We start from the raw sequence: 24,111 nt of genomic DNA on the forward strand, positions 1-24,111 counted from the left end.
GTATTTGACCACTTAATATATCCTCATCAATTAATGCAAGCTTGAAGTGACTCTGTACAGCTTCAAGTCTCCATTTCAGAATTATTTCTGGTTTTAAGAGGCAGTTAAAAACAAAGCACCTTATCACTCATCCATGTCCAGCCTTCTTGTTCAAATTCCAGCTGCCCCAACTCCTGATCATAGCTCAGTCTCTCCCCTCATCTGCTGTCTCTGGTACAGCTTTCCACTTGTTTTCTCTCCTTGTTCCATTTACTTGTCCAATGAAGATCTCATCTTTTCTCCTCCCTGTTCCAGCTGTTAGTCTACTTAATGTGCAGCCTTTGTAGAGACCTTAGAGTCTGTATGAATAACCACAAGTGGACTGAAGAATCCATAACGTTGTACATGTACTAAATTTAGTGCTGCAGCTAAACAGCTGATCTTATGCAAGTTGTTTGTTTTCTCCCTTTAAATTACTCTATGATCCCAGGTCTCCATCCTAGGACTCTAACCTACTTCTACTACACTTCCCCTGCCACTTGAAAGCAAGTTCAATGAAGTGCTGCCAGTTTTGTATATCAGCTGTTCCATTAGGTTAGAAAAAACCCCTCAAACAATGCTCCTTTCTTATTTCATTGCTAACTCAAACAAAACTCCCCACAAACTGACTTCAACAGATTTGGGGTGGACATCTCACCCACCATGCAGCCAAAACTCACCTACTACTCTCTGCCTGGCTTCAAACTTTGGAGTTTGATCAAGCTCTGAACCAACTGAACAAGCAGAGGAAAATGTTCATGTAATGGAAAAATACTTTTCATACAAAGTCAGTCCATTTATCCAAATGCTGGTTTACAGCTACTAGACATTTTTTAAAAGAGTGTGGCTATTAAAAAGATAAAAGAGCTTCTTAAAATTACACTGATGCAGCTCTTTTGTTCCTATAGTATTGGTTCATGTGGAGCAGCTAAGATTTTTTTCTGTCTTGAAAAGAATTACTTTTAATGTTTCAAAATCAAGTAGAGCTTGCCAGGTGAAATCCCAAAATATACAGAAACATGCTTTAGAAAAAAATTTCTCGTAGTCCATGCTAAATATCTGTAGATATTTACAAAGCTTGTTTCTGATGGAATTAAAAAACAATAAAGCAGACTACACTATAGCTGCTAGTCAAAGTGACTCAGAAAAACTGATCATAGTTTGGGTGAGATTCTGATATTCTTACCAGCTTTGCAGCTTCTTATTCTTTGAGTAGTGCCATTACCTTCAGAGAGATTATTTATGAAGCAAGGTGCTGCAGTTCATTACCAGTAAGGATATCAGAATCTTACATAAGAAAGAAAAAAAGAAAAGAAAATGAAAACAGAAAAAAAACCTGTTAACTACAATTATTAGAATCCACTAGTAAGTAATTTTATTGGACATCATTCAATGTCTTTAACAAAAAAACCCCTAGTCTATGATAAAATAGCCAGTGGCCTCAAAAACCTTTAAAAAAAGTTTTTGCCTTAAAAAGAAAATCTATATTCATTACATGGTCTGAAGTCAATGTCACTGGCAAATAAATTGAAACAGATTTGAGCACTATTAGATCTAGTTGAAAGCCATCCTTCTAGGGAATGATTCTGCTATAAAAGCATAATCACATACACAGGGACACTCCTGTGCTTTATTTGGATGATGTAATTTTAAGAACTGAAACCTTCTAACTGCTCTAATCAGTAACTGGATGTGAAATTAGTGATATCTGAAGCATTAAATATATAGCCATGTGTATTTTCAAAATATGAAATAAGGTCCTTATTGAATGTAAGCATCTATTATTGGGAAAATTAGATATTGCTGAGATCAGGGAAGAATGATAGGATGCCAGTGTGTGTATGAAGGTAGCAGTGGGTAAAACCAATATACTGGGAGGAAACTGATGCAAACTTTCCAAAACTCAGAGCCCTGGATTAACATTAACGATGATGCTCATGAAACTTTCTTCTGTCCTACTTTTTAAGGGGTTATGCTATCTAAGGGGATATTTAATTTTTTCTATTATTTTTCTCTGGCATTAATAAATCTGAAACTAAGGAAAACCTCTTCTCCTATTACAAGTCTTGTTTTTCAAAGACCACAAATTAGTTTGTCTTCAGTGCTGTGTGTCACCTCAGATATGCCTTCAATAAAGCACGTGGATGTAACTCCATGCAAGCACACTTGGTGTTCATTACCAAGGAAAACAATACCAAGAAAGAGAAATAAATTCCTCTTCCAGGATGTCTGACTCCTAACAGCTGATCTAGAACAACTCCTGGACTTAAAAATAGACATATGCTCATGTGCCAACCCAAGGTGAGGTTACATCTCCCATATGGCAAAAAATGTTGGTTTTGTCTGTCAGGTTAGGTGATTTCCTGAATTTCTCATACAAATCCCGAACTAAAAGGGGGATATGGAAAGTAAGAAAGGTGTTTCTCTGTGATGTTTTAATAGCAATTTCTCATTCACCATTAACTCAACTAACTTGAGAAGGAAGAGGATGAAACAGGTCTCATGCACTTTTAAGAGATCAAGCCCACAAGTGAATAAACCTGATCATCTCTATCCCCCCTGTTTACTGGTCATACCAACTCTGCCAAGTTTCCTTTAGTATTTGTTTCTTAAAATAAATCATACAGCTTTCTGAAAATATCACTAATAAATGGTGTGCTAAAGTGTCCTGACAGAAGTTTGACAAAAGGAATAGAAAGCACTTATATTCTTCAAATCGTACAGCCTTATTTAGGAGTTAATTAGGTAAAACACAGCAAAACACTGAAAAGCAACCATGAAATGCAGCAATTCAAGACTCCTACAAAGCAAATTTACAAACTTCCTGTTATAAATATGAACCCTTTAAAAGCATGTAAATAATTAATTCTAGATAAATTTCATATTCATTAAATACTATTAATGAGATCATTATATATAACAGATAATTTAAATAATTAAGATACTGCAGTATATTCGGAAGAGCAAAGCTAAGACCAACCACATGTTACTCTGATTACATAAAGCACTACGTTTGTAAAGTACTAATTTTTGGAATTAAATTCCAGATCAGTAAGGCATATAAAGTTTAGAAGAGGAGTGTTAAATACTAAATTCCAAGAATATTAACTTTCCATTAAAAGTTTTTCTTACAGACAAAACAGCACAAGATGCCTGCATTCCAAAAAACAACACAAATCAAATTACTAGGAAGATCGTATTTTTTCAATAACCTTATAAACTATTACCAGTCCTAAGAATAACATTTAAATAGAACAGCCTCGTTCCAGGTTTTCTCATTTCTCAATATTTTCACTTGCACAGGTACATGCAGACCTATGATTTTATTTCAAGCATCACATCACATCTTACAGAGTCTAACAATTACTCATTCAAGTGTGCAACACAAGCAAACAGGCCTGCAGTGTCTCTCATTTGCTCCTCAGATGTAATCCTGAGCACAGTTCCCTGCTGTACTTTTGATTAGCCACATTCCATTGTGCTGGTAAAAGCTTCGAGAATACAAGGCAAAGCACCATCTGCCCCCAAGACACATGAATAATTCCAAGGAAAGACTAATAGCCTAAGAAAGGCCACAGCCATAAAGGAGTGTTAATTCTGATGACACCAGATTCTGCAGTGTCAAGCTCATTAACTTTGGTATGGATTGTTTTTCCTTCTGTCAAGAGCTGAACTCAGTACGCTGGATTTTACCTGGCCAAAATCCAGTTCTAACACATTGTTTTACTCTCTCCTCACAAAATAAGTACAGAAACACTTCGATTTCAAACCACAAATATATTTGAGAGACTGACTGATGCAAACCCTTGTGACCTTCTTCAGCAATCTCCAGAATCCCTAGTGAAAGGGGATTTTCCTGTGACCCACACATTCAGGACTGCCCACTAGTTCTAGAGATTGAGGATGTATCTTCAGTCCCTGGGTTCTGAAGCAGAAAATAACCCTACATTTGTGGATCCTCAAGCCTGTGAGACCCTTTTGTTCAGTGGGGTTCTGTTCAAGAGCCTGTGAGAGACCATGACAGACTCTGCTTTAAACTTCACAGCTATGGAAATATTTTTGCATGGATCTAATTCTGTTGACTTATTTTTTTTTATTTTAACAAATAATTTTAACAGGAGTTAAGTATGTACTAAGCATGAAGGAATAAGCCAAACATTAGATCTGGCAAACTTCTGGCTTCATTAACTACTTGAAGAGGAGTACAAATATGTTACAGAATGGTATTTCAGAAGAGAGAAAGCAGTAAAAGTAGCTAGAAAAAAGGAAAAATAAGTTTACACCAAAAGAAACATGAGTCTGTAGCTACAAGTGCTACTATCTGAAGATTACCCCATAAATGTGGTCTGAAAAGTAAGCACTTTTACTTACAACTTATGGTGATGCCAAGTTCCACATTATGCTTCTTTGGTAGTTTCACATGAAATGTTCCACTACTTGGTATAACTGATTCTATAAAAAAATATTTAAAATGTTAGATAATTTATAAGGCGCAGCAATTCCAAGTGCATGGAGCTACACATGTAAGCTGATGAAATCACATCAGAGTCACAAGGCAGGGATGAAACACGGGTGCTGAAATGAAGGAGGTAGGACGTACGAAGTATGATTTACAACCCTACTAGTAATTTCACGGTAACTCAATTTTTTTTAAGGTTTAACTGAATTTGTGGAGATTGCATGGGCCAGCAGCCAGCTGAGACTGCAAGTTTTTAGCTCGTATGCAAGTTCTGTGAGCACATGAGAAAATTTTACTGCTGGCAGACAGCTTTTAATTAAAAGGACAGCAGATTGAGTCGTAAGGATTTCCGACCTTTGTTGCTGCAGGACTAACACTTATTTTTAATTGACAAATATGGTAACTGCCATGGATTTAACATCTAGTGGGAAGAAAAGGAATCCAGTGGGGTAGTGAATACACATAATGTGTACTTGTTTGATATATAGTTTGTGATTTTATGGATATATTCTGTATGCTTAAACACATTTTAGAATAAACGAATGCCATTAGTAATAATGCTCACCAACAAAATTAACAATGATTCTTCTGGCCTTAATTAACTCAGTTGCTATTATTTCATTTAGACTGCTGGTTTGAGATACTGTAAATGAAACACCTTAGAGTTTTTTGCTTATCCACCCTTTCTAATACTTTTTTTGTCTTGCAAAATATTTCATTATTTGGCCTGTAGCAGATTTGTCTCTGCTCAGCAGAACACTTCTGTCTCAGGGCAGAGAAATGTCTGGAAATAACTCAGAGGAGGGACAGTCACCAGATCTTACTACAGGACCTGTCATTTCTATTTGCGTTCTGAAGTACACTGCAGGGCTGTGTGAAATGAGAAAGCTGTACAAAAAGACATGTTTCAAATAAGCCACGTGAAAACTGAATGGTGAAGTTATGAGAAGAAAGCCTCTACCTCGGATGCCTAACACTTGCAATGTACTAGGGATTTATTCCTTCGTTTTTCTTGCAAGACAGAATAACAGGACATTCATACCTGCAACATCAAATTCTATTTCCAAAGTGACCTTGTTGTTGATAGAGGAGTCTCTGAGCAGTTGATTGGCCTCATCAAATGTGCTGTCTTCTGTTGGGATACCATTTATTGACACTATTCTGTCTCCTATTTGCAGCACCCCACACCTTGGTACACAGTGATATAAAACAATCATCAGATGTGCATGTTACCAGAACCAGCAATGTCACAGAATCACAGAACCACAAAATCATATAGGTTGGGAAAAACCTCTAAGACCATTGAGCCCTACCATTAACCCAGCACTGCCAAGTCCACCATTTCTGTGTGGAATGGCCGTATTTACATGTCTTTTAAATACCTCCAGGGATCGTGGCTCAATTACTTCCCTGGGCTGTCTGCTCCAGTGCTTGACAACCTTTTTCATTGAAGAAATGTTTTCTAATATCCAATCTAAACCTCCCCTGGCAGAACTTGAGGCCATTTCCTCTTGTCCTGTCACATGTTGTCTGGGAGAAGAGACCAATCCCAGAGGCCTGGCTACATCCTCTTTTCAGATAGTTGTGGGGAGTTATAAGGTTCCCCCTGAGCCTCCTTTTCTCTAGGTTCAGCACCCCCAGCTCCCTCAGCTGCTCCTTGTCAGACTCCAGTCTAACAAGTGCTCCAGACCCTTCACCAGCTCTTCTGCCCTTCTCTGGACATGCTCCAGCCCTTCAATGTCTTTCATATCATGAGGGGCTCAGAACTGAACACAGGACTTGAGATGCAGCCTCACCAGTATACAGGGAGGACAGGGACATGATCACTGCCCTGGTCCTGCTGGCCACACAGTTTCTGATACAAGCCATCTGATCAAACACATTCAACCTAACCTTGAAGGATAATTGTGGCATAGCAGCTTAACAGTACCAGGCACAGAAGCTGCTGCCCCTTTGCACCACGGTGCTATCAAGCACTCCCAGCATGGGTCGTGCTCTCCAGGTGCTGGGATCCAGGAAGAGGGTTCTGCATGATTCCACCCCACCCATGGACATCATCTCTGCCTCTGACCCTGGGCTGCAGGTGAAATGGCAGCTGGTTGTCTGTGCAACTACTGTAATTCTCATTACATGATTAAATACATATATAAGCATAAAAATGCAATTGAAATTATTAGTAAGTCAAAACTCTGGTATTCCCTAAGATTTGATTCTGTACCAAAACTGAACAGAGCTAGATATAACTTTCCCCCTGGCACACTCAATTATCACTGTTTTGACTGCAGTGATATTTCTTATTGTCTTTTCTTTTGCATGAATACAGCTTCCTGTCTCCTTCTGGAGGACTCTGTATGGAAAGAACACTAGTGCTTGTCATTCTTTCATAGCTGATCAAGTGTATGAAATAACACTGTCAGAACAGGAAAGTGTATTACTTGCCCCACTCCATTGAGCAAGGCCCTGCAATTTGACACAAACTGAAAGAAAGCAACAAGCCCAAAGTACCCAAGGAACAAACAGGTATTTAGCAGTCAGTTAAAGAGCCTCACCTTTCTGCCGGACTGTCAGCCTCAATATAGGAAATGAGAGGTGGAGAAGACAAGGTCTCGGTAGCAAACACACTACCCTGGAGCTGTATCCCAAACCCTACTATGGGGTCAGCTGTCAGCACCACTTCTGTGGTTTCTGTGTGGACGACCTGCCCAGCCAAACCAACAGTGCTAGAGGCTAAAGACACTATAAAACAGAGCAGACCAGGAGGAAAGACATTCATATACAGCAGGAATTCCATTGCTTTTTGAGAAAATTGATCTGTACAATAAATCTAGTCAATGAAACATCTCAAAGTCAATTTAGGCTAAAGTTTATAAATTATGTATAAACAGTTATGACATATAAAATAATAGAAAACATCTGGTTGTATGTTAGAATGCAGAAAGATAATTCTCGTACTGAGTAAAAGAAATGTGTTTGATATCTCCACTCCAAAAATCTCAGGACATCCTTGAATTCTGTATGCATTAGGTTTGAGACATGGATGAGCAGAACTTTAACAGGAACTAAGGGAATTGGAGGCACAAGCCCAGCTGTTATTCAGGCAGATTCCTCTTTTGAACATCTCACAGCAATGCACTGTTGCTAGCAACAAAGCACATGGACTAGGCTTGCTTGCAAGAAAGATGCCTTCTTCTTGTACATGTTTACTATAAGTCAGCAATTTGTTAGGCCAACTGGGTGGTGTTGAACAAACCACTCTGTTTTAGCAACCAGTATATCTCAAGAGATTGTGAGAAAAGAAGTTCTGTGGGGTCTCTCAAAGACACTGGGAGACCCTTCTGTGAGAAACTCAGGCAGCTAATTCTGTTCTCCTGATTTACTCACATTTTTTCTGAAAGGCTGCAGTTCAGAACAAATCAAAACAAAAACAACCCTGAGATTCAACACAGTTACCTATGAAAGGAAGAGACTGCGCCTTTGCTTCCTTGATCTCCGTATAAATGTCTGTTGAATCTATTGTACAGTATTGTCTGTTGTATCACTGCTTTAATTTCCTCAGTGACAAACTATTGCCTTTCATTATGCCATACACAGACAGGAGTTTTTCAATTCCTGTTCAGTAATGATAATCCTTCAATGCCAAGCATTTGGAATGGTTTTCTGTTATCAATCTATGTCATTACCTCTCCACCTCTTAATTTTCTTCAAAACCTATTTCTGCCTGCAGCATCTGCTAGGAATTAGATAAAATTTCATGGTTTATCTGAGGGATAGTTTACCTGTGCATTTTTTTTTCTCTTAGATGTGGAAAAAAATTGACATTAGAGCTAATATTAGCTCAACTGTACAAAGATGTCAGAGGTTATATAAGTATTTTCCCATGTATTGGGGCTGCAAGCTCTGTATCAGTTAGTATAAATCTGATTGATGTGGCACAGTTGGCAATGACAGTTCTTTGCAAAATTTTCACTTGTCAAAAACCTCACAAGTTTCTGTTTCCTCCCAGCTAAGCTACCTTCCACTCTGAAACCATCTTTTCCAAATTACTGTGAATTCTTCCTCATTTCTTGTTTTAAGTTTCCTTTGTAAGAATTGTGCATTATTTAAGATACTCAATAGCTTCCTTCTTACTGTTTCTTTTATCTGTACTCAATAAAACATAATTATACACAAAAGCAAATACTAAAAATCTGTTCTTAGAAAATTCCATCAGCTTTAGTATTTACTGCATGTGAGAAATAGTTTTCTCCAGTCCTCACTGCTGCAAAGGCTAAAATATAACTAAACCAAAGAATATAATACCAAACACGCCCTCTAGAAACATCTAAATTTAGGGCATCCAATCTCAGAAAAGTTCAATTTTCCCTTTATTAAAGGTCATATGACAATTACTTGTTAACTTCATCTCTGTTTCCTGTCGCTTATGTCTCTAATCCCCTGGTGCAGTAGGTATCTAGCTGACTCTGTAACTTTCTTGCTCTTTTTATAATGTCCTCCCAGGAACCTAAATGTCTCATAAAATTTATTTCAACTTTTACAACAGTTTAAGTTTTAATTCACATTGGGAAATTAAGTCACTATCTGTGGGATTCAAAACTCAACTCTGATAAACATTTTGATGATGTCAGCACTTAAGTGTGACAATTAGGAACTCCTTCCACTCCCAAAGAAAATGAAAGAGAAACAGGAACAAAAAAACCAGAGATGAAAATATCCTTTCCTAATCATGTAAAAGTAGCTATCTCCTAAGCCTCTATAAAATGGCACAGGTACCCAAATCCAAGACTTAGAGCATGCTGGGGTTTGTAATTCAAAAATAACTGTAGCAAGATACACTGACGTTTTTTGGCTCCTTGATGGATTAGATTTTTTACAGGCCAGGAAGTAGCACAGCTGATTTAAAAAGGGGACATGGATGTGTATGTAGTTCCAGTGAATGCTGGTTGCTGTTGTTAAGGGTACATTCCAGCATACTTGTATAGTTCCCATCTAACTCTTAGCAACATTCCTGGTTTGCTGTATGCTCTGGATTTATGTAAATAATGATCTTGAATTTGTATTTGTTACTTTTATTCCTGCAGTTGTACGAGAAGCAGAGCAAGATGTATTTCAAGGTACGTATATAGATTATTATGCCTCCAGTCTCCCACTCTGACCCATAAGAAATTGAAAAATGCTCACAGTTTCTTCTGATAGCTGTTGAGAAAACAGCACCCATGCATGTCTAACACCCCCTCCAATTTCTACCACGTATGGAACCCTAGTAGTGTAAATTGGTATAAATTATGTCTTGCTTCCAACTGCTAATATGCTAATATGCTATTACAAAATACTTCAGGATTTAGACTTTAACAAAATAATAATCTATGTGTTTCTATAATGAATCCAATACTTTAAACAAACAAACAAACAAAAAGTGGAGGAAGAATAAAAACTAAAAACAAGTGGCATAAAAAAGCATGTGGCAGCAGGGCATGCCCTCAATTTTTACAGCCACATGTTTAGAAAGATCTGCATAACTAATGCAATGATTGTTAAATCATGACCATAAAAGTCTTGTAACCCCTTGTGCCAAAACATTTCATCTTCATGAATTATGCCATGATCACATTATGCTATGCAGGTATTCTTAATTGGCAATGTAAACTTTATAGCAACCTACGTCTTTTTCTTCCCAAGTGACATTCTAAAAGATTTAGTAACATTTACCTTATTAAAACCCTCAAATGATCCAATTGGGTTAAAGAGAAAAAATACCACTAAAATTAAGAGTGTGCTATTCCTTTTCTATGAAAAGCACAGCAGTCAATCTACCTTGTTCTCATGAGTCTCCCACAAAGGGAGAAGGGTGAGGTTGATGTCTTGTTGATGGATAGTGGAGAGGTACAGGACTGGACATTCTCTGTCCTGGTCCCTTGTAGCACATTCTGAGTAGTGTGGGTCTCTTAAGTTGGCTGTTACTGCTGTCACAAGTATGGGTAAGAGTCTAGTAACAAAGTGAGGAAATCTGCATGGGCTGACAGGCAAACTCACAGAAAGAGCAAACGAGTCTGTTTGGCCAGCCAAGTCCTCCAAAGCCAGTTCTGGTTCAGGGAGGTTGATATAGTCACTGATTGTAGTAAGGCACTGACCACTCAGTGATGGGGCCAGTTCCACATATTTTGTAATACTCTTTATCAAGACCTCACAATGAGAATGTGTAGTAAACTACAGCACAACAAAGCCTCATCCTAACTTCTAACTATAGATTTGTTTAACCACAGCAGCCTGTCATCCCCATGGCCTTCTGACTGGAAGAACCTTTCAGGTGGGCTGCAGTGCTTATGTGATTGTCCCACTTAAATGTCATATCACTGGCCTTGTTTTGAGTCTTTGCAAGACAACATGGACAAGGCTTCCTTGAAGGAAAAATATATGAAAAATTTAACAACACAAGTTACCGGCTGTCTCCAGGATCCATAATAGGATTAGCTTTCAGGATTTCATGCTTTGTTGAACAACTAAAACACAGCAAAAATGAAGAACTAATTTTTGCACTGATTTTACTATTCAAATCAATTACTACCAGTGTAACACTACAACTGTTTCTCATGTACAGATGAGAACGTGTAAGAGCTGGACATCTATTGATACCAAAGCATGACAGACACAGTGTCTCTTCATGACCCAAAAGAATGCATTAAAAGCTAACATGTCGATAGATGAGCTGTGAAAAATGGCTGATTGGATTAAAAATAAAAAATGCACTTACAGGCAAATATTATGCAAAAATATGTGCTTTACGAAAGAAATAAGAACAAGCAAGCAACAAAAACTGCAAGAAAGCAAAACCTCAGTTCCTCTCTAATGTATTATCACAATGCCATAGTGACTGGCCTTAGGAGCTGCTGGTTTGCTCTGGTTTTACTATGACCAGGGGGAATCTTTAAAACACAGCAGCAGCACTGTAATGTGCAGCAGCTCAGTTGTACCAGACTGGACTTCTGAGCACTGCTATCCAGAGTAAATGATTTACAACACAGTTCTCACCTCCCTGCTCTGGAGGAACTGAGCTGCTGTGGATTACACGAAGATGGACAAGCTAAAAGAGAGGTGGCACTTACATGGAATCTTGGAAAAAAATGCACTGACACAGCCACACTCTTTCCAGCCCAGTGAATGCTTAGCAATATGCAAAGTAGAACAGCCTGAATAGATCTACTGTGTCTTGGGAAATTACTGACTCAGATGCCATCCACGCTTTGAATCCCAGAGAGTGGTCAAACAAGGCTATTTAGTCTTCGCTATTTCTTTTTTCTCTTCCTCACCAAAATAACTGTACATGTCATGATGTAGATGTAAATATTAGAACTACCTAGGAGGTGCTGTGGCAAGCTCTGCCTTCCCTAATGTGATAGCTTGTTGAGCTTACCAGCAATCTGCTTTTGACTACTCAGCTATAAATTCTATTCCCTAATGAAAACTGGAAGAGTTGAAAAAGGAATTTGAAAATTGCTTCAGTAACTGTATAGCAAACTCTTCCAGAACTGTCAGAAGAAAACATTCCTTTATATATTTCAAATGAGATAGTTATGCTGCATGGCATCTACTCATCTCATTTTAACATCGGACAAATATTTTTACCCTTATGTTTCTCTAACAGAAACTCTCTCTTCTGACTAGAATATATGTATATTAATTAAGCTGCTGTGTATTTTTTTTTTCTGTATCTTCCCCCTCCTCCACCCATTAATTCACTGCACATTTTTGAGCAAATGCTGTTACCACCTACAGGAGCTTTTGAAGTCCTTCTTTTTCATCCTCCGCCTCATCATTGTCCCACGTGGGCTGGTGGAGTAGAGGCTGCGAGGTAAGGTCCCCATGTTCAGGGAACTCAGGCTGTATGCACTCATGGAGGTAGGAGAGAAGGATGAAGACACCAGAGCTGCTGTAAGAAATCAAACACTTGGCATACAGCACTCAGTCTTCAGAGAAGAGTGCGGCACATGCCTGTAACTCATCAATTAATCAAACACTCTATGTATATCCTGTGTATGATGCACAGGAATGGTGCATTTCCAATAACAAAGACATTAAACCACACAGGTGACCCTAGGAAAAAGTATAGCCAGCATTTCATGAAAACACTTGCTGGAAGCTAACAAAGATAATGTAGATACAAAAAGTATAGTCAGAGTACACAACTTACTTTAAGCAAAGCATGTTAAATTAAATTTTTCAACACATATGCCTGAACTAATGCTCATCAATATATCTAGATACACTGATTTCAGAAATGCCTTTTTGTAGTAGGTAATTTCTGACAAAGATTTGTAAGCAATGCCTTGCATTCAAAAATCATACTTTATGTAAATTACTCCAATCCAATGGTCTACTCATATATAGATGAAGAGCTGATTGATTCAGAATTTTCAAGCCTTTTCCTGCCTACAAAGGCTGTTTTGTTACGGAGAATAAAAAGGTGTAAAATGTCAGAAATAACCTTGGCATGGCTATGAAAAAGTGTAGCATCCATAAAACTGAAAGGGTTTTAGAGCCTGAAATGGGGAAAGTATGAGTGAAAAAAGGAGGGGAGGGAGGAGGAGGAAGAAGAAGAGGAGGAGAGAGTATGTCAGCAGGAAAACGTGTGGAACATTACGAAGGCTTTTTTGAGGAGGCGCTTTCTGGAATTTCAAGGCTGGCATCCTGCAATGGTCAGGGTGGTAGGTGTTATAATGGTGGTAGGTGAGGAGGCTGCTGTGGCTGTTGGCACACGAATCCCAGGTAAGTTGCCTGTTGCTTCTTTGAACCTTCACTGCCCGCATGAAGGGATGATGGAAAATCAGACAACAAAAGGACCAGAGAAGAGGTAAAAGTAACTGAATTGCACAAATAAAACAAACACAAACCAGAAGTGAAAGTAAGAAAATAAACTGAAACCAAACCAAAATAAAATAAAATAAAATAAAGCAATAAATAACATGGTCTTCTTATCAGGGGGTGCTAACTTGAGGAGCAGAAATAGTATTTTTTCTCAGAAAAAGTGCTTCTGCTTTTTTGTTTTTTCTTTTTTGTATTTGTTTTAAAAAGATGACTACTGAATCTATTTCTGATCTCACTCTGCCTTAGGGGCTAGATTGCAAACTTTCTCAGAAAATACTAAGATACTACATATGACCACTAACTGAGGGTTAATAGTCTCTGCTTGCATTAATCTACTTTAAAAAGACCAACCAGATATTTTACATGGCACTGCCTAGAATGGAGATGCTTGCTTGCCATTTCAATTTACTGTATTGACATTTTAATTTTGCCACAATCTATTGCTGGGATTATGCTATTCTGTGCAGTAAATGACTTCCCAAGGCCAGCAGCAGGAAAACTCTATCCTGAAACCTGGTTAATAAAGACAAGAGGTCTTATTGATTAGCTGGATGTGCAGTTTTATGGTTTTGCTTTGTTTTTTTTTTTTAACTTGATCTTCAAAACTTTAAAATTATCCTTTCACTGGATGAAATTTGAGACCACATTTTATTATTTAATTGCTGGTTCTATGTATATGGAATCTGGGATATGCTGAAAGTGAAGACAGGTATTTACCAAGAGAATGGGAAGCATTTCAGTTGATGTGTCAAATCTTAAAGGAAAGTGATTGAAGTCTCCCTTAATTAAATACAGTATATTCATTATCAAATTCAGCTTGTCTGTATCCTTGCTGAACCATAAAAACACAGTTCAAATGGGGAACTATTGACTGAATTTTTTGTCTTAAAACACCAAGGGATTCACCCATACTACAGAGTCATTGAATTGTTTGGGTTGGAAGGGACCTTGAAGACCATCATGTTCCAACCCTGCTGCCATGGCTGGGACACCTTCCTCTAGACCAGGTGGCTCAGGGCCCCCACCCAAGCTGGCCTTGAACACTTCCAGGGATAGGGCAGCCACAACTTTTCCAGGCAACCTGTTCCAGGGCCTCCCCACCCTCACAGTGAAGAATCTCTTCCTAATATCTGATCTAAACCTGCCCTTTTCCAGTTTCTATAAAACAGAGGCTGCTGTCTTTGGCCCATGAGCTGTATTACCTGAGTCCCTCTGCTACCTGCTATACTTAAAATGGCTGCAGGCATGTCTGTCCCCATGCTGGACTTTAACAGGAGCCCAAAACCTTCAGTGTTTAGTTTGGACCTACACCTTGCATTCATATCTTATTCCATGAGACAAAATGAGGGGGAAAAAGGAAGTCACCACAGCAAGCACTGTGCTGTGGCAGACGGAAAGCTCATGCTTTCATATTACGAGTAGTGGGAGCACAGGGGGTCACCATGTCCCTGCAGCCTGGTGGGGTGGTGGAGACCCTGCAGGCTCTGGAATGCTCTGACCTGGCTCTGTGCCTTCAGTCAGATTGCCCTGGAGTTGCATCCCTCCCTGAGAACACTCTGTGCCCTGGCATGTGGCTTGAATCAAAAGAATTATTTTTTTCCCCAATATCAGATATCAAAAGTAACGGAGGGGGGTGATGCCAGCACCAGGCTGGGTCTGTGCCCTTGGAGTTCCCCTGGCACCACCACCCTCAGGGACTTCAGAAAATCTCATGTTAGCCAGGAAAGTCCCAGAAACACCAGAAGCAGCCTGATATGGCCTTACGTGTCTTACAGACTTATCATGTCTTCTCAGATGAAACCTTCTCTTCAATTACGTGCACAGAGAGTGAGACTTCTAAAATTTAACTATGGTGTAAAAATTAAAATCTGATAAGAACAACGTGGCCAGGTGGATTTTCATTATTTTCAAGCTGCTGTGAGCCTTGTTTAATTAAAAAGACTGCTTCCAGCAGGAAATTATCTGGTAGTCCTTGAGATTTTTTTCCTAATGTTTTATTTTCATGCCGAGAGTAGAGATAAAAATGTCCTACAAAGTGGGAAGGTACACAAATTCAGTTTGCTCAGCTTGTAGAAGGATAATCCCAATTCAACAGATGTTCTGTAAAAGAAAATCCTTTTGTGTGTAACCATAGTAATTTAGTGGTAATTTGAGCTATTCCAACCCAGGGTTATGTATAGTAAACATAAAACTAATGGGGCAGCAAGAGAAATGAATGTCAGCAGTATAAAGGAAAAAAGGAAAAAAACATGAAAAAGAATCCTATCTTTTACAGAGCTCTTCACTTTATTTTAAGGCTAAAATTTCAGCATATATTATATACTGACTTTCCTGGCCATTTTAAATTCCTAACATACTCACACAAGACCAATAACTGAGCTCAGCAGATGCAGCCCTAATGACTCAGCTTATTCCAGACATATCAAGGGAGACTTTCACTCTCTGCAGCCTCTAGGCCATACCACACCTGATGAAAGGTTGTTTCCAAGAGGGTACTTGCTTCCACAGAGCTTGTTATATCTTGAATCGGTCATGATATTGGAGTAGCACCACCTAGTGAGGGGCTGGAAAGGGCTGTAAACATCCTAGTTCTTCTGCCTTACTGAAGATAGTAACTTAATTACATCAGGGATACTTTCCCCCAAAAGATGCTCTTATATATCATCTTTTGCAGATCACTTTGATATGATTTTTTAACAGTCAGTTCTTAACCCTGGCATAGCAAGAGCATTGCTTTTTCTGAGCCTCTACCCTGGCTACTAGCACATTAACAGCATTAATCTGTTTCAAATGTTAGGTAACAAATGAACTGCTTCAAGTAATACAATCATCTACACAAATCATTTGCCCTGGCATTCATCTTCCCAAATGAAACAGTCTTCAAAGATTCTTTAACCAGCCAGAAATTATTTGTATCATATCTTTGCTTAAAAAAAAAATCTATTTACAATGTACTGTCCTAACTGAAAAGAGTGGAAATACATTGCAAATGTGGCCTCCGTCTCATTCTGCTTGGGCAGTGTCACCCTCTGCTTCCTTGCGGCTCTACCAGCTTAAGTAGAAAGGGGAAAGAGTTGAGAAATGGGAGAACACATAATTGCAAAGGTTACTTTTTGTTCACCCTGGTGTAGGAGAAACTCGTGTCTCCTCCATCACTAGTTCAGTATTCCCCACTCTGAGAAACTGACTAGAGCGTCACTTATCAAGGGACAACCTGGATCTTAGATGGATGTCAAAGAACATTTACATTCACTGACATTTCGAGACCTCAGAAATCTTGTCTTGGTCTAAAGGAGGCAGAAGCACAGTACCACAGGCTCAGAAAATTGATACCACTGGCTCATGCTGCAACACACATACCTATCCTCTGTATATTTGATAACCCTTGTTACTTCTTTGATGTCTATCAGCATGTGGTATTTTAGACTGAATTTTTTAATAATTGTGAATTAGCTACTTTCTCAGGATTAGTTAGAAGACAAGACAGGCAGCATCCATCTTCAAATACTAAGACATTTTATATACATTTGATTTGAAAATGGAAAGCTATTCTATTCAAGCATGTTAGTATGAAATAAGTATCACAGTGAAAAGGTCTGCAATCTAGGGAACTGTTTCCAAACAGTTTCCATAAGCACTGACAATGAACCCATGAAGCAATCTCAGAAGTACTTTAAAAGATGATGGCAGTAAATAATAATGCCATTAACAAGGGAAAATATGGGAGGGGTTTATGTATTTTAGGGGAGAACAGGTACTATTAATGAAGCATAACTATCCTGTCAATATGCTCAAAATAAATTGGTCGTAGTGCTACTTCCCCACTCCAAATTTAAGAAGCAAAGTAAAGATTCATCTCCTGAAGTATCTTGTGGTACCCCCAACGATTGCAACAGTAGAGTCAACAGATGTCTTTACCTACATCTGCAAGTTTGTAGAGCTATTTCTTAGCAAAACACTTCCCTCTCTAGCCATAGGAATCTCAGAGGGTTCATTAAGACCAAGAAAACACAGAGCTGCTCAGAAACTGCAGAAGCATAACCTGGGGAGCTGAAACAACATTTACAGGTGTAACTGTGGCAATAGCTTTGACCATTCAGCACAGGCAGGCAAAGCAAAAGAAAGAAAGAGGTATTTGGTGCTACAGATCCTCTTACCGTGCTCTGGCCCTTTCAGCGCTAGCCGTGTCTGGTGGTGGGGAAGGATCTCCAGTTTGACATTATCCGCTGCATTAGCCAAAAACTGCGTTGCTTCTGCCAGCGTACAGTACTCCATGCTGGTGCCATCAATGGACAGAATATGGTCTCCTACATGTAATGCACCACATCTAAACAAAAGGGGAAAAACTCAGTATGATCAGGTATGCTCTTTGCTTGCAAAATGAGTTCTGCCTTCAAACTGGTCATGACAACTAAGAACGTGTTCTTTTTTTTCGAGAGACACTTGTGTTTTGTAGGCACTGTCACTGGTCAGACTTTATCTCTATTAATACAAACCTTAAAAACAATTCAGTTAATACAGCATATGCCAAGACATCACTCACAGAACTGCAATGGGGTAGCTGACTCTAAAAATATGTGTGAATGGCAGCAGGATAAAATGAGAAGAGCTTAAGGAGACTCGAGTAACTTGGTCACATATCCCTCACACAAGCACCCAGTTCATCATTTTTTGAGTTATAGTTCAACATTTATTAGTACAAAAGCTGTAAATGATGATGAAATTATGCAGTAGTCAAACAAATAATGAAACCAGGGCTAGCATGGTGACTCTAGGAGTGGGGTGGGGAGGGGGCTATCTGCTAAATCTCGCTGCACTCAAGAGACTGGCTACTGGATGAGTTGAGAAATGCAAACACAGCAGTCAGCATCCCGACGTACCAGTCAAGTGGACAGCTCCTTTAATTGGTTACCCCCTGCGAAATGGGAAAAAACAGAGGGAGAAAATTAAAGCATCCTGCACCATTGAACTGGAGAACACCCCTGGATCAATGGCCGTCACTCTCAAAGTTTCTACTGTAGGGAAAAGCCCACAGAGGAGCTGTAGACTCACTGCTACAAGTGGGTGCCACCAAAAGCACCATTGCCAAAGAGGAGTTACAAGGTAGGGTGACTGGGGACATGCAGGAGAAATTTGCTGCTGAAACGTGATATTTTAAAAAATTTTAGATAGAGATATGTATATAGGAATATACTGTATATGTATAAACACACACACACACACTCACACACCCCAGAAAAGATCCCACAACTCTGTTCCAGAGATTCAGACCACTGGGGAAAAACATCTATCTATAATTTTAATGGTTTAAATGGTTTTATTTGAAGTGGAAAAATTACAGTAAACAAATTTAAAAATACAGAAGCCAGTCTTCCTGATACCTCACTTATATTCTAAAATATCAGTAAAAGAATCCAGACATAGGGAGTTCCATTTCACTGTGCCACAAGAATGAGTGATATAGTCTAAAAGAACACTTCAAGGTTGCAAAGCCTCAAAATTTACTTCCCTTGACAGCTGTTCCATATGGTGGGCTTACTTCAAGAATTCCAGCAGGTTTGGGGTTTTTTTTTAAATATTAATCTCTGCCACAGTGTTACATTTAATAGCCAGAGTAGACCTCTAAACTTCTGTGTTGCATAGTGCAAGCAGCCAGTCACATATTACATGGGGGCTGGCTTATATCTCTGAATTCTACAGAAATGAGCTAAAGTAGATGCTGTCCTGGAAGTCTTAGACTTGGCAGTATGGAACAGTGATCTGACAAAGTGCTAATTTTAAGACATGCAACCTTGAGAGGATCTGGTTCAGTCGATTTTTGCAAAAAAAGGGAAGGGTTACTTTAAAACCAGACCACACAGAAAAAGAAGTAAAATGGATGCATGGGCCTGCAGTGTCAGCCCTCTGTCACACTCACCTGTCTGCAATACTTGCAGATTTGATTTTGTCTATGACAATGACCTGTTTGTTGCAGCACATCGAGGTAGTTAGTGCAACCCCAAGAGCAGCACCAGGAGTTTTGGCAACTTCAACTAGCAGTGGCCCAGATGCTGTTGCTACTGAATCTGTCGAAATTAGACAACAAAAGATCAGTATTACACCAATGTGGTATTTATGCCATTTTCATGTTTTCCCCACATAAAATCTGCACGGCTATTCTATTTCTCTAACCAGATAACATGCCGCTTCAAGAAATTCTGGAATAGCATCATTTAAGGTGTCAACAATCAGCTCTTAATGTTGAAAATGATAAAAGTAAGAAGTAGTTTGTGAATCTGGGATATCCAAAAGTTTAAGAGTGTGTCAGAATCAGAGATGGACCAGATGAAGGAAACAGGATGTGTTAGTGAATCATTCTCTTGAGCAACTGAAGATTAAAATTACCTGGAATTTAAAACAGGCATGCTGGAAAAACAAAATTAATTACAAAAGTAGAAAATTATCTGAAAAAAATGACTAAGTGAATAGGTTAAAGAAGGAAGCCAGACTAACTTTCTCAAAAGAAGATGAAGTTCTGTGGACAGCAGCTATAATAATAAAATGAAGAAGGTAAAGAAAGGGCCTACAAGAAATCCTTCACAAAAAGACAGGACAGTTCAGGAGAAAATGGCAAAAGTGCAGGTGGCATGATAGCTAGAAGTAGTAGTAGCAAAATACATGCAAAAGATTCTTGTAATATCCTGTCACTGGATAAAATACTGACTTACAACAGGGCACAGATAGTGAATGACCAACACTAAATAAAGAAAACAGGAAAATAAGATGGCGCAACAGTCATTATTGATAAGCGCAGTGAGAAACTATACCCAAAAGAGACAAGTGCTAGACACAACAAAGCAAAAAGACAGCAGGCTTCTTCTTAAATGCCAAAACAAAGCAGACAGTGATCAGGGTAAAGTACATTCTGGATACTGGCTGAGAACTCCTACTAACCAATACCCATTGATCAATAACTCATCTCAGTGGACTAAGACACAGTAAGAGAAGATGTCCTTTAAAGATATAAAAAGACTGAGACAAAGAAAAGGCTATCAGAAGCCTTTGGAGGTGCTTAAAATCAGAATAAGAAAACACTGAATAAACAAAGACTTATGCTGCATCAAAGTTACCAAATGTCCTGCTGGCAGACAGGAAAGATTGGTATTCACAACATACTGGAGCCAGCTGTAAGGATACAAAGACAATATTCCATTGTAATGTGTCTCAGAAGACATTAAGACTGAAACTGTAAAAGAACTGCAGCTGGGCTTCCAAGTGTGGAGGAGAGGACAGATATAAGATACTCAATTCTGTCTTAGGTCTAAAAAATTAGTCAAAAAATGTAGTATTGACACAGAAGAGACAGTGAAACGCTATTATCATGCGAAACTAACAATCTATATAATGATACAAGAGATTGACTGAGAGAGTGATGAACACTCAGCAGAGGTGCTCTTCTTCATTAGCAAGTAATGTAGGTGAACTGCATCTAGAAATGGAGTGAAAAAAGGTTGGAGAGAATAACATGAAATATCAGAAAAGCATAAGTTAATTATTATAGAGCTCCTTTTCCCCCCACAACTTGAAATAATTTTTATATTCCTGCTGGTGTTCTTTTTCTTCAAGTTTGAAATCTGGGGGTTTGAAGGCAAGATTCAGTAATTCTGAAAGTGGTCATTATTCCTGAGTGACTAATTTTTGTGCCCAACTAGGGCTGAATTTTTAAAGGCCAAACCTTCATAGGGACTATCAAAATAGGCTGTTCCAGAAACCTGAACTGATCTTTAAATTCTAAGCCAATAGAATAGAGTCCACCCAGTAACATTTCTGCCTGGGGCTTCAAGCACTAAATAGCTTTAAAGCTGGATGAATTACCCTCAGCAGCTACCTGTCTTTCTCTAGTAACTAAAGAAGGAGTTTATCACAACGAAATTCCGGTCTTAGATGACTTGGTTAAGGGTCTAAGTAAGGCAGGATGCATGCAATGCCTTGCAAACAGCCAAACAAATGTGCAGCAGAGCAGAATTTAAGTATTCCCTATCCCCACTCCTGCAGTTGAAAAACAATAATTTTCCTCTTAAAAACATTCCAGTGGTTTCTGGAGCTACACACTAGTTTCACATTTACAAATATATGGGAAGAAGACTCAAACAATGTTTGTCATCAGTACCTTGACAAAGGTTTTAACTTGCATTGATCCAGAAAATGGCAAAGCCCAACTTGCACAAGTTCTTTCTGCAATGGCTGCCTTGAGGAGAGGAAACAGAATGCAAATATCTGTTAAGAATGTGTAAATCTTGCAAGATGCTGGTCCTTTTTCCAGTTCCTTGGGAAACTGCATAAGCACTATCAGCTTATGCCTGAGTGTTATTTCCCAGGTGCCTGCTGAAATGCACTGGGAAGGCAAACCGAGGCAGACAGGATGAATAAATAAGATAACAACATTAGAGGGACCAGAAGAGAAGAAATGGAGTGAGTCTAATGGTGGAAAAGAAGCACAAGGAAGAGAAATCAGAAGAAAATAATCAAGCACACATTCTCTGACAGAGACAAATTAGTTTTTCATGTTGAAGTAAAGCATGGATATGAAAAATGAATCATACAGGTATAAATTATTCATGTGTGAAGATGTTTCAGTGATTAAGATATTTACACCATGACTAAAGCACTTACACACTATGTTGATTTATTGACTATGTAATTACATAAGATACACTGATGAATATTTGCGTGAAAGACACTCTAGATTTTTGATTTTGTTAATAATTTTTCTCATTTTAGAGTACTGCATCTCAATCACTACAAGAGGCCTGATTAAAACCTCCCAGAGGAAGCAGCATTGCTTTCTGCATGCTAATATATTTCTTCAGCTAGACAGCAGCACACCTTTTTTACTTGACAGCTTAAATCACTGGCAACAAGGGGTTTTATTCTGAATATACTTTTATGATATGTAAATAAACTATATGATATAGGAACATTTCGGATAAAATAAGCAGTGTTACCAAGCTCCTTTGCCTCAAAAGATAAACACAAATAATTTTAGAAGTTGAAAATGTACTTTTAACCTGATAAAGAGATCACATTACATGTGTTTCTTTATGTCCTTGCAAATGTATCTGTTAATCCTTACTGATCCTCATGGTATCTGAAATCCAGGTCAACAACTGGTGGGTGGTGGAGGACAAAAAACACTAGGATTCCCACAGTGGGGAAACCAAAAGGCAAGCTGCTTGTATTAGGCAGTAGAGGAACTATGTGTGAAACAGTACCTTTAAATGCCCTAGAAAGGGGAAAGCTGCACTCATAGCTTGCAATCAATAATGGCACTAAATCCACAGGAAACCAAACTTTTTTAGTCTATTATGCCCCTTTTTTCCTTTTGCAAAGTCTTCTTGCACTTACAAAAAGCTGTAAGTGCTGCTGTTGAGCTTGTTCCTGTGGGAACACTGAGCTCTATTGCTGCTATCTGTGCTCTGCAGCTTCTCATTTCTCTGACTGCAAGGTTTGGGGTGCTCTTTTATCAAAGTCATGGCAACACAAGGTACAAATAGCTTAAAAGACCTTGACACAGAGGAAGGATGTCAAAATAGATTTTGACTCTAAAGAGCCAGCTGGACCAATTGAAACACACAGCTTCAGAAGACATCAGACTGTATCTGCTACTGACCTCTCGGATGCTGCTGCACCTTACAGCAATGATGTAATAAGTGAGCAGGTATCTTACTATCTCACACTAATTTTCCAAGCTTCTTCCCTATTAGGTGTTCCTAGACTGACAAGTTTCTTGCCTTACAATTGTAAATAGCAGGTCCATGTAGCTTTCTTCTGTGGTGATTCTCTGACCAGAAGTAGTAAAAAAAATCCAGCAAGGTGCTGTTCAGATCAGAAAAAATGCACAGGTCCTTAAACCTTGTAGTTCCTGCAAAGCAAAGTTTTAACACTTTTGCAGCAGTGCCTTTACAGATCTAATTGTGCCTCACTTGTGTTAAAACCAGAAGACAGTACTTCACAGAAATAATTTTTCTTCATCAGAGAAGTGTGCTCCCCTACTCCTCACATCTTTCTTTTGTTCCCTTCATATAAAATCTTTGCAACCTACAGATAGCAAGTATGGCTGGACAGCTGGACTTTCTGATCCTAGAAGTCTTTTCCAACCATAACAATTCTATGATTCTAAGTAAAGCAATCTCTCCCTCAGGCAGGAGCTTCTTCTCCATTCAGTTCTTGCCTGTACACCCGAAACTTTGTTTTTTTTCTCCTTTTCTGGAACCTTAATTTTTATACCCAATACCTGTGCACCTCATATTCACACTAGTGGGTCACAGAAGCATATCTTACTGAAGGTTAAGGAAGATTGTTAAGAACTGGAAAAAAACCCTGAAATCCTTGACACTCTTGCCTTTAAAAGCAAAAAATTGGAACATTTACAGAAAATCATGATTGAAGAAATCAGTTTCAATGCTCCCATCACTCCCAAATGTCTTAGACTATATTCTTGCTTTCCTCTGCTCTCTCTGTGCTTTTTTTAATTCACAAAAATCAATTATACTTTTCCAGTGCCTGCTCAGCAATCATATATGTGACAGATCTGATGTAAAAGGGACAATCATTGACTGTTCCCCAAAGAAACTGTTGAGTAAACTCTCATAGAAGGACACTCACAAATCCTTAAATGCAGAAATGCACCACCATTTCCTTGAACCTGCTTTCTTAAAAAAAACCACAACAGAATGTAAGGGCAGTATGTATGTGTATTTGTGTATACAGGCCAGTGTGAGTTCCAGAAAGGATCC

At 38.7% G+C, this 24,111-nt stretch overlaps 1 protein-coding gene across 8 annotated transcripts in view; it reads right to left on the bottom strand.

Moving 5' to 3' along the window:
* GRIP1 (glutamate receptor interacting protein 1) overlaps window positions 1-24,111 on the bottom strand; it is a 314,298-nt gene that overhangs the window by 27,302 nt on the left and 262,885 nt on the right. For 4 of the 8 annotated variants that reach the window (XM_085044549.1, XM_085044552.1, XM_085044536.1 and 1 more), the window contains exons 8-13: window positions 19,254-19,401; window positions 17,494-17,663; window positions 12,246-12,401; window positions 7,027-7,213; window positions 5,520-5,665; window positions 4,390-4,470 (exon numbers count right to left, since the gene is read on the bottom strand). In XM_085044549.1, coding sequence (XP_084900675.1) covers window positions 4,390-4,470; window positions 5,520-5,665; window positions 7,027-7,213; window positions 12,246-12,401; window positions 17,494-17,663; window positions 19,254-19,401 — 888 coding nt within the window. Of the gene's footprint in view, window positions 1-4,389; window positions 4,471-5,519; window positions 5,666-7,026; window positions 7,214-12,245; window positions 12,402-13,112; window positions 13,269-17,493; window positions 17,664-19,253; window positions 19,402-24,111 lie in introns of all 8 variants that reach the window. The other 4 variants (XM_085044545.1, XM_085044547.1, XM_085044560.1 and 1 more) reach the window with 3 other exon arrangements.

The sequence above is a fragment of the Lichenostomus cassidix genome, chromosome 1Aa (assembly GCF_008360975.1).
Source record: "Lichenostomus cassidix isolate B80296 chromosome 1Aa, HeHo_3.0, whole genome shotgun sequence".
NCBI lineage: Eukaryota > Metazoa > Chordata > Aves > Passeriformes > Meliphagidae > Lichenostomus > Lichenostomus cassidix.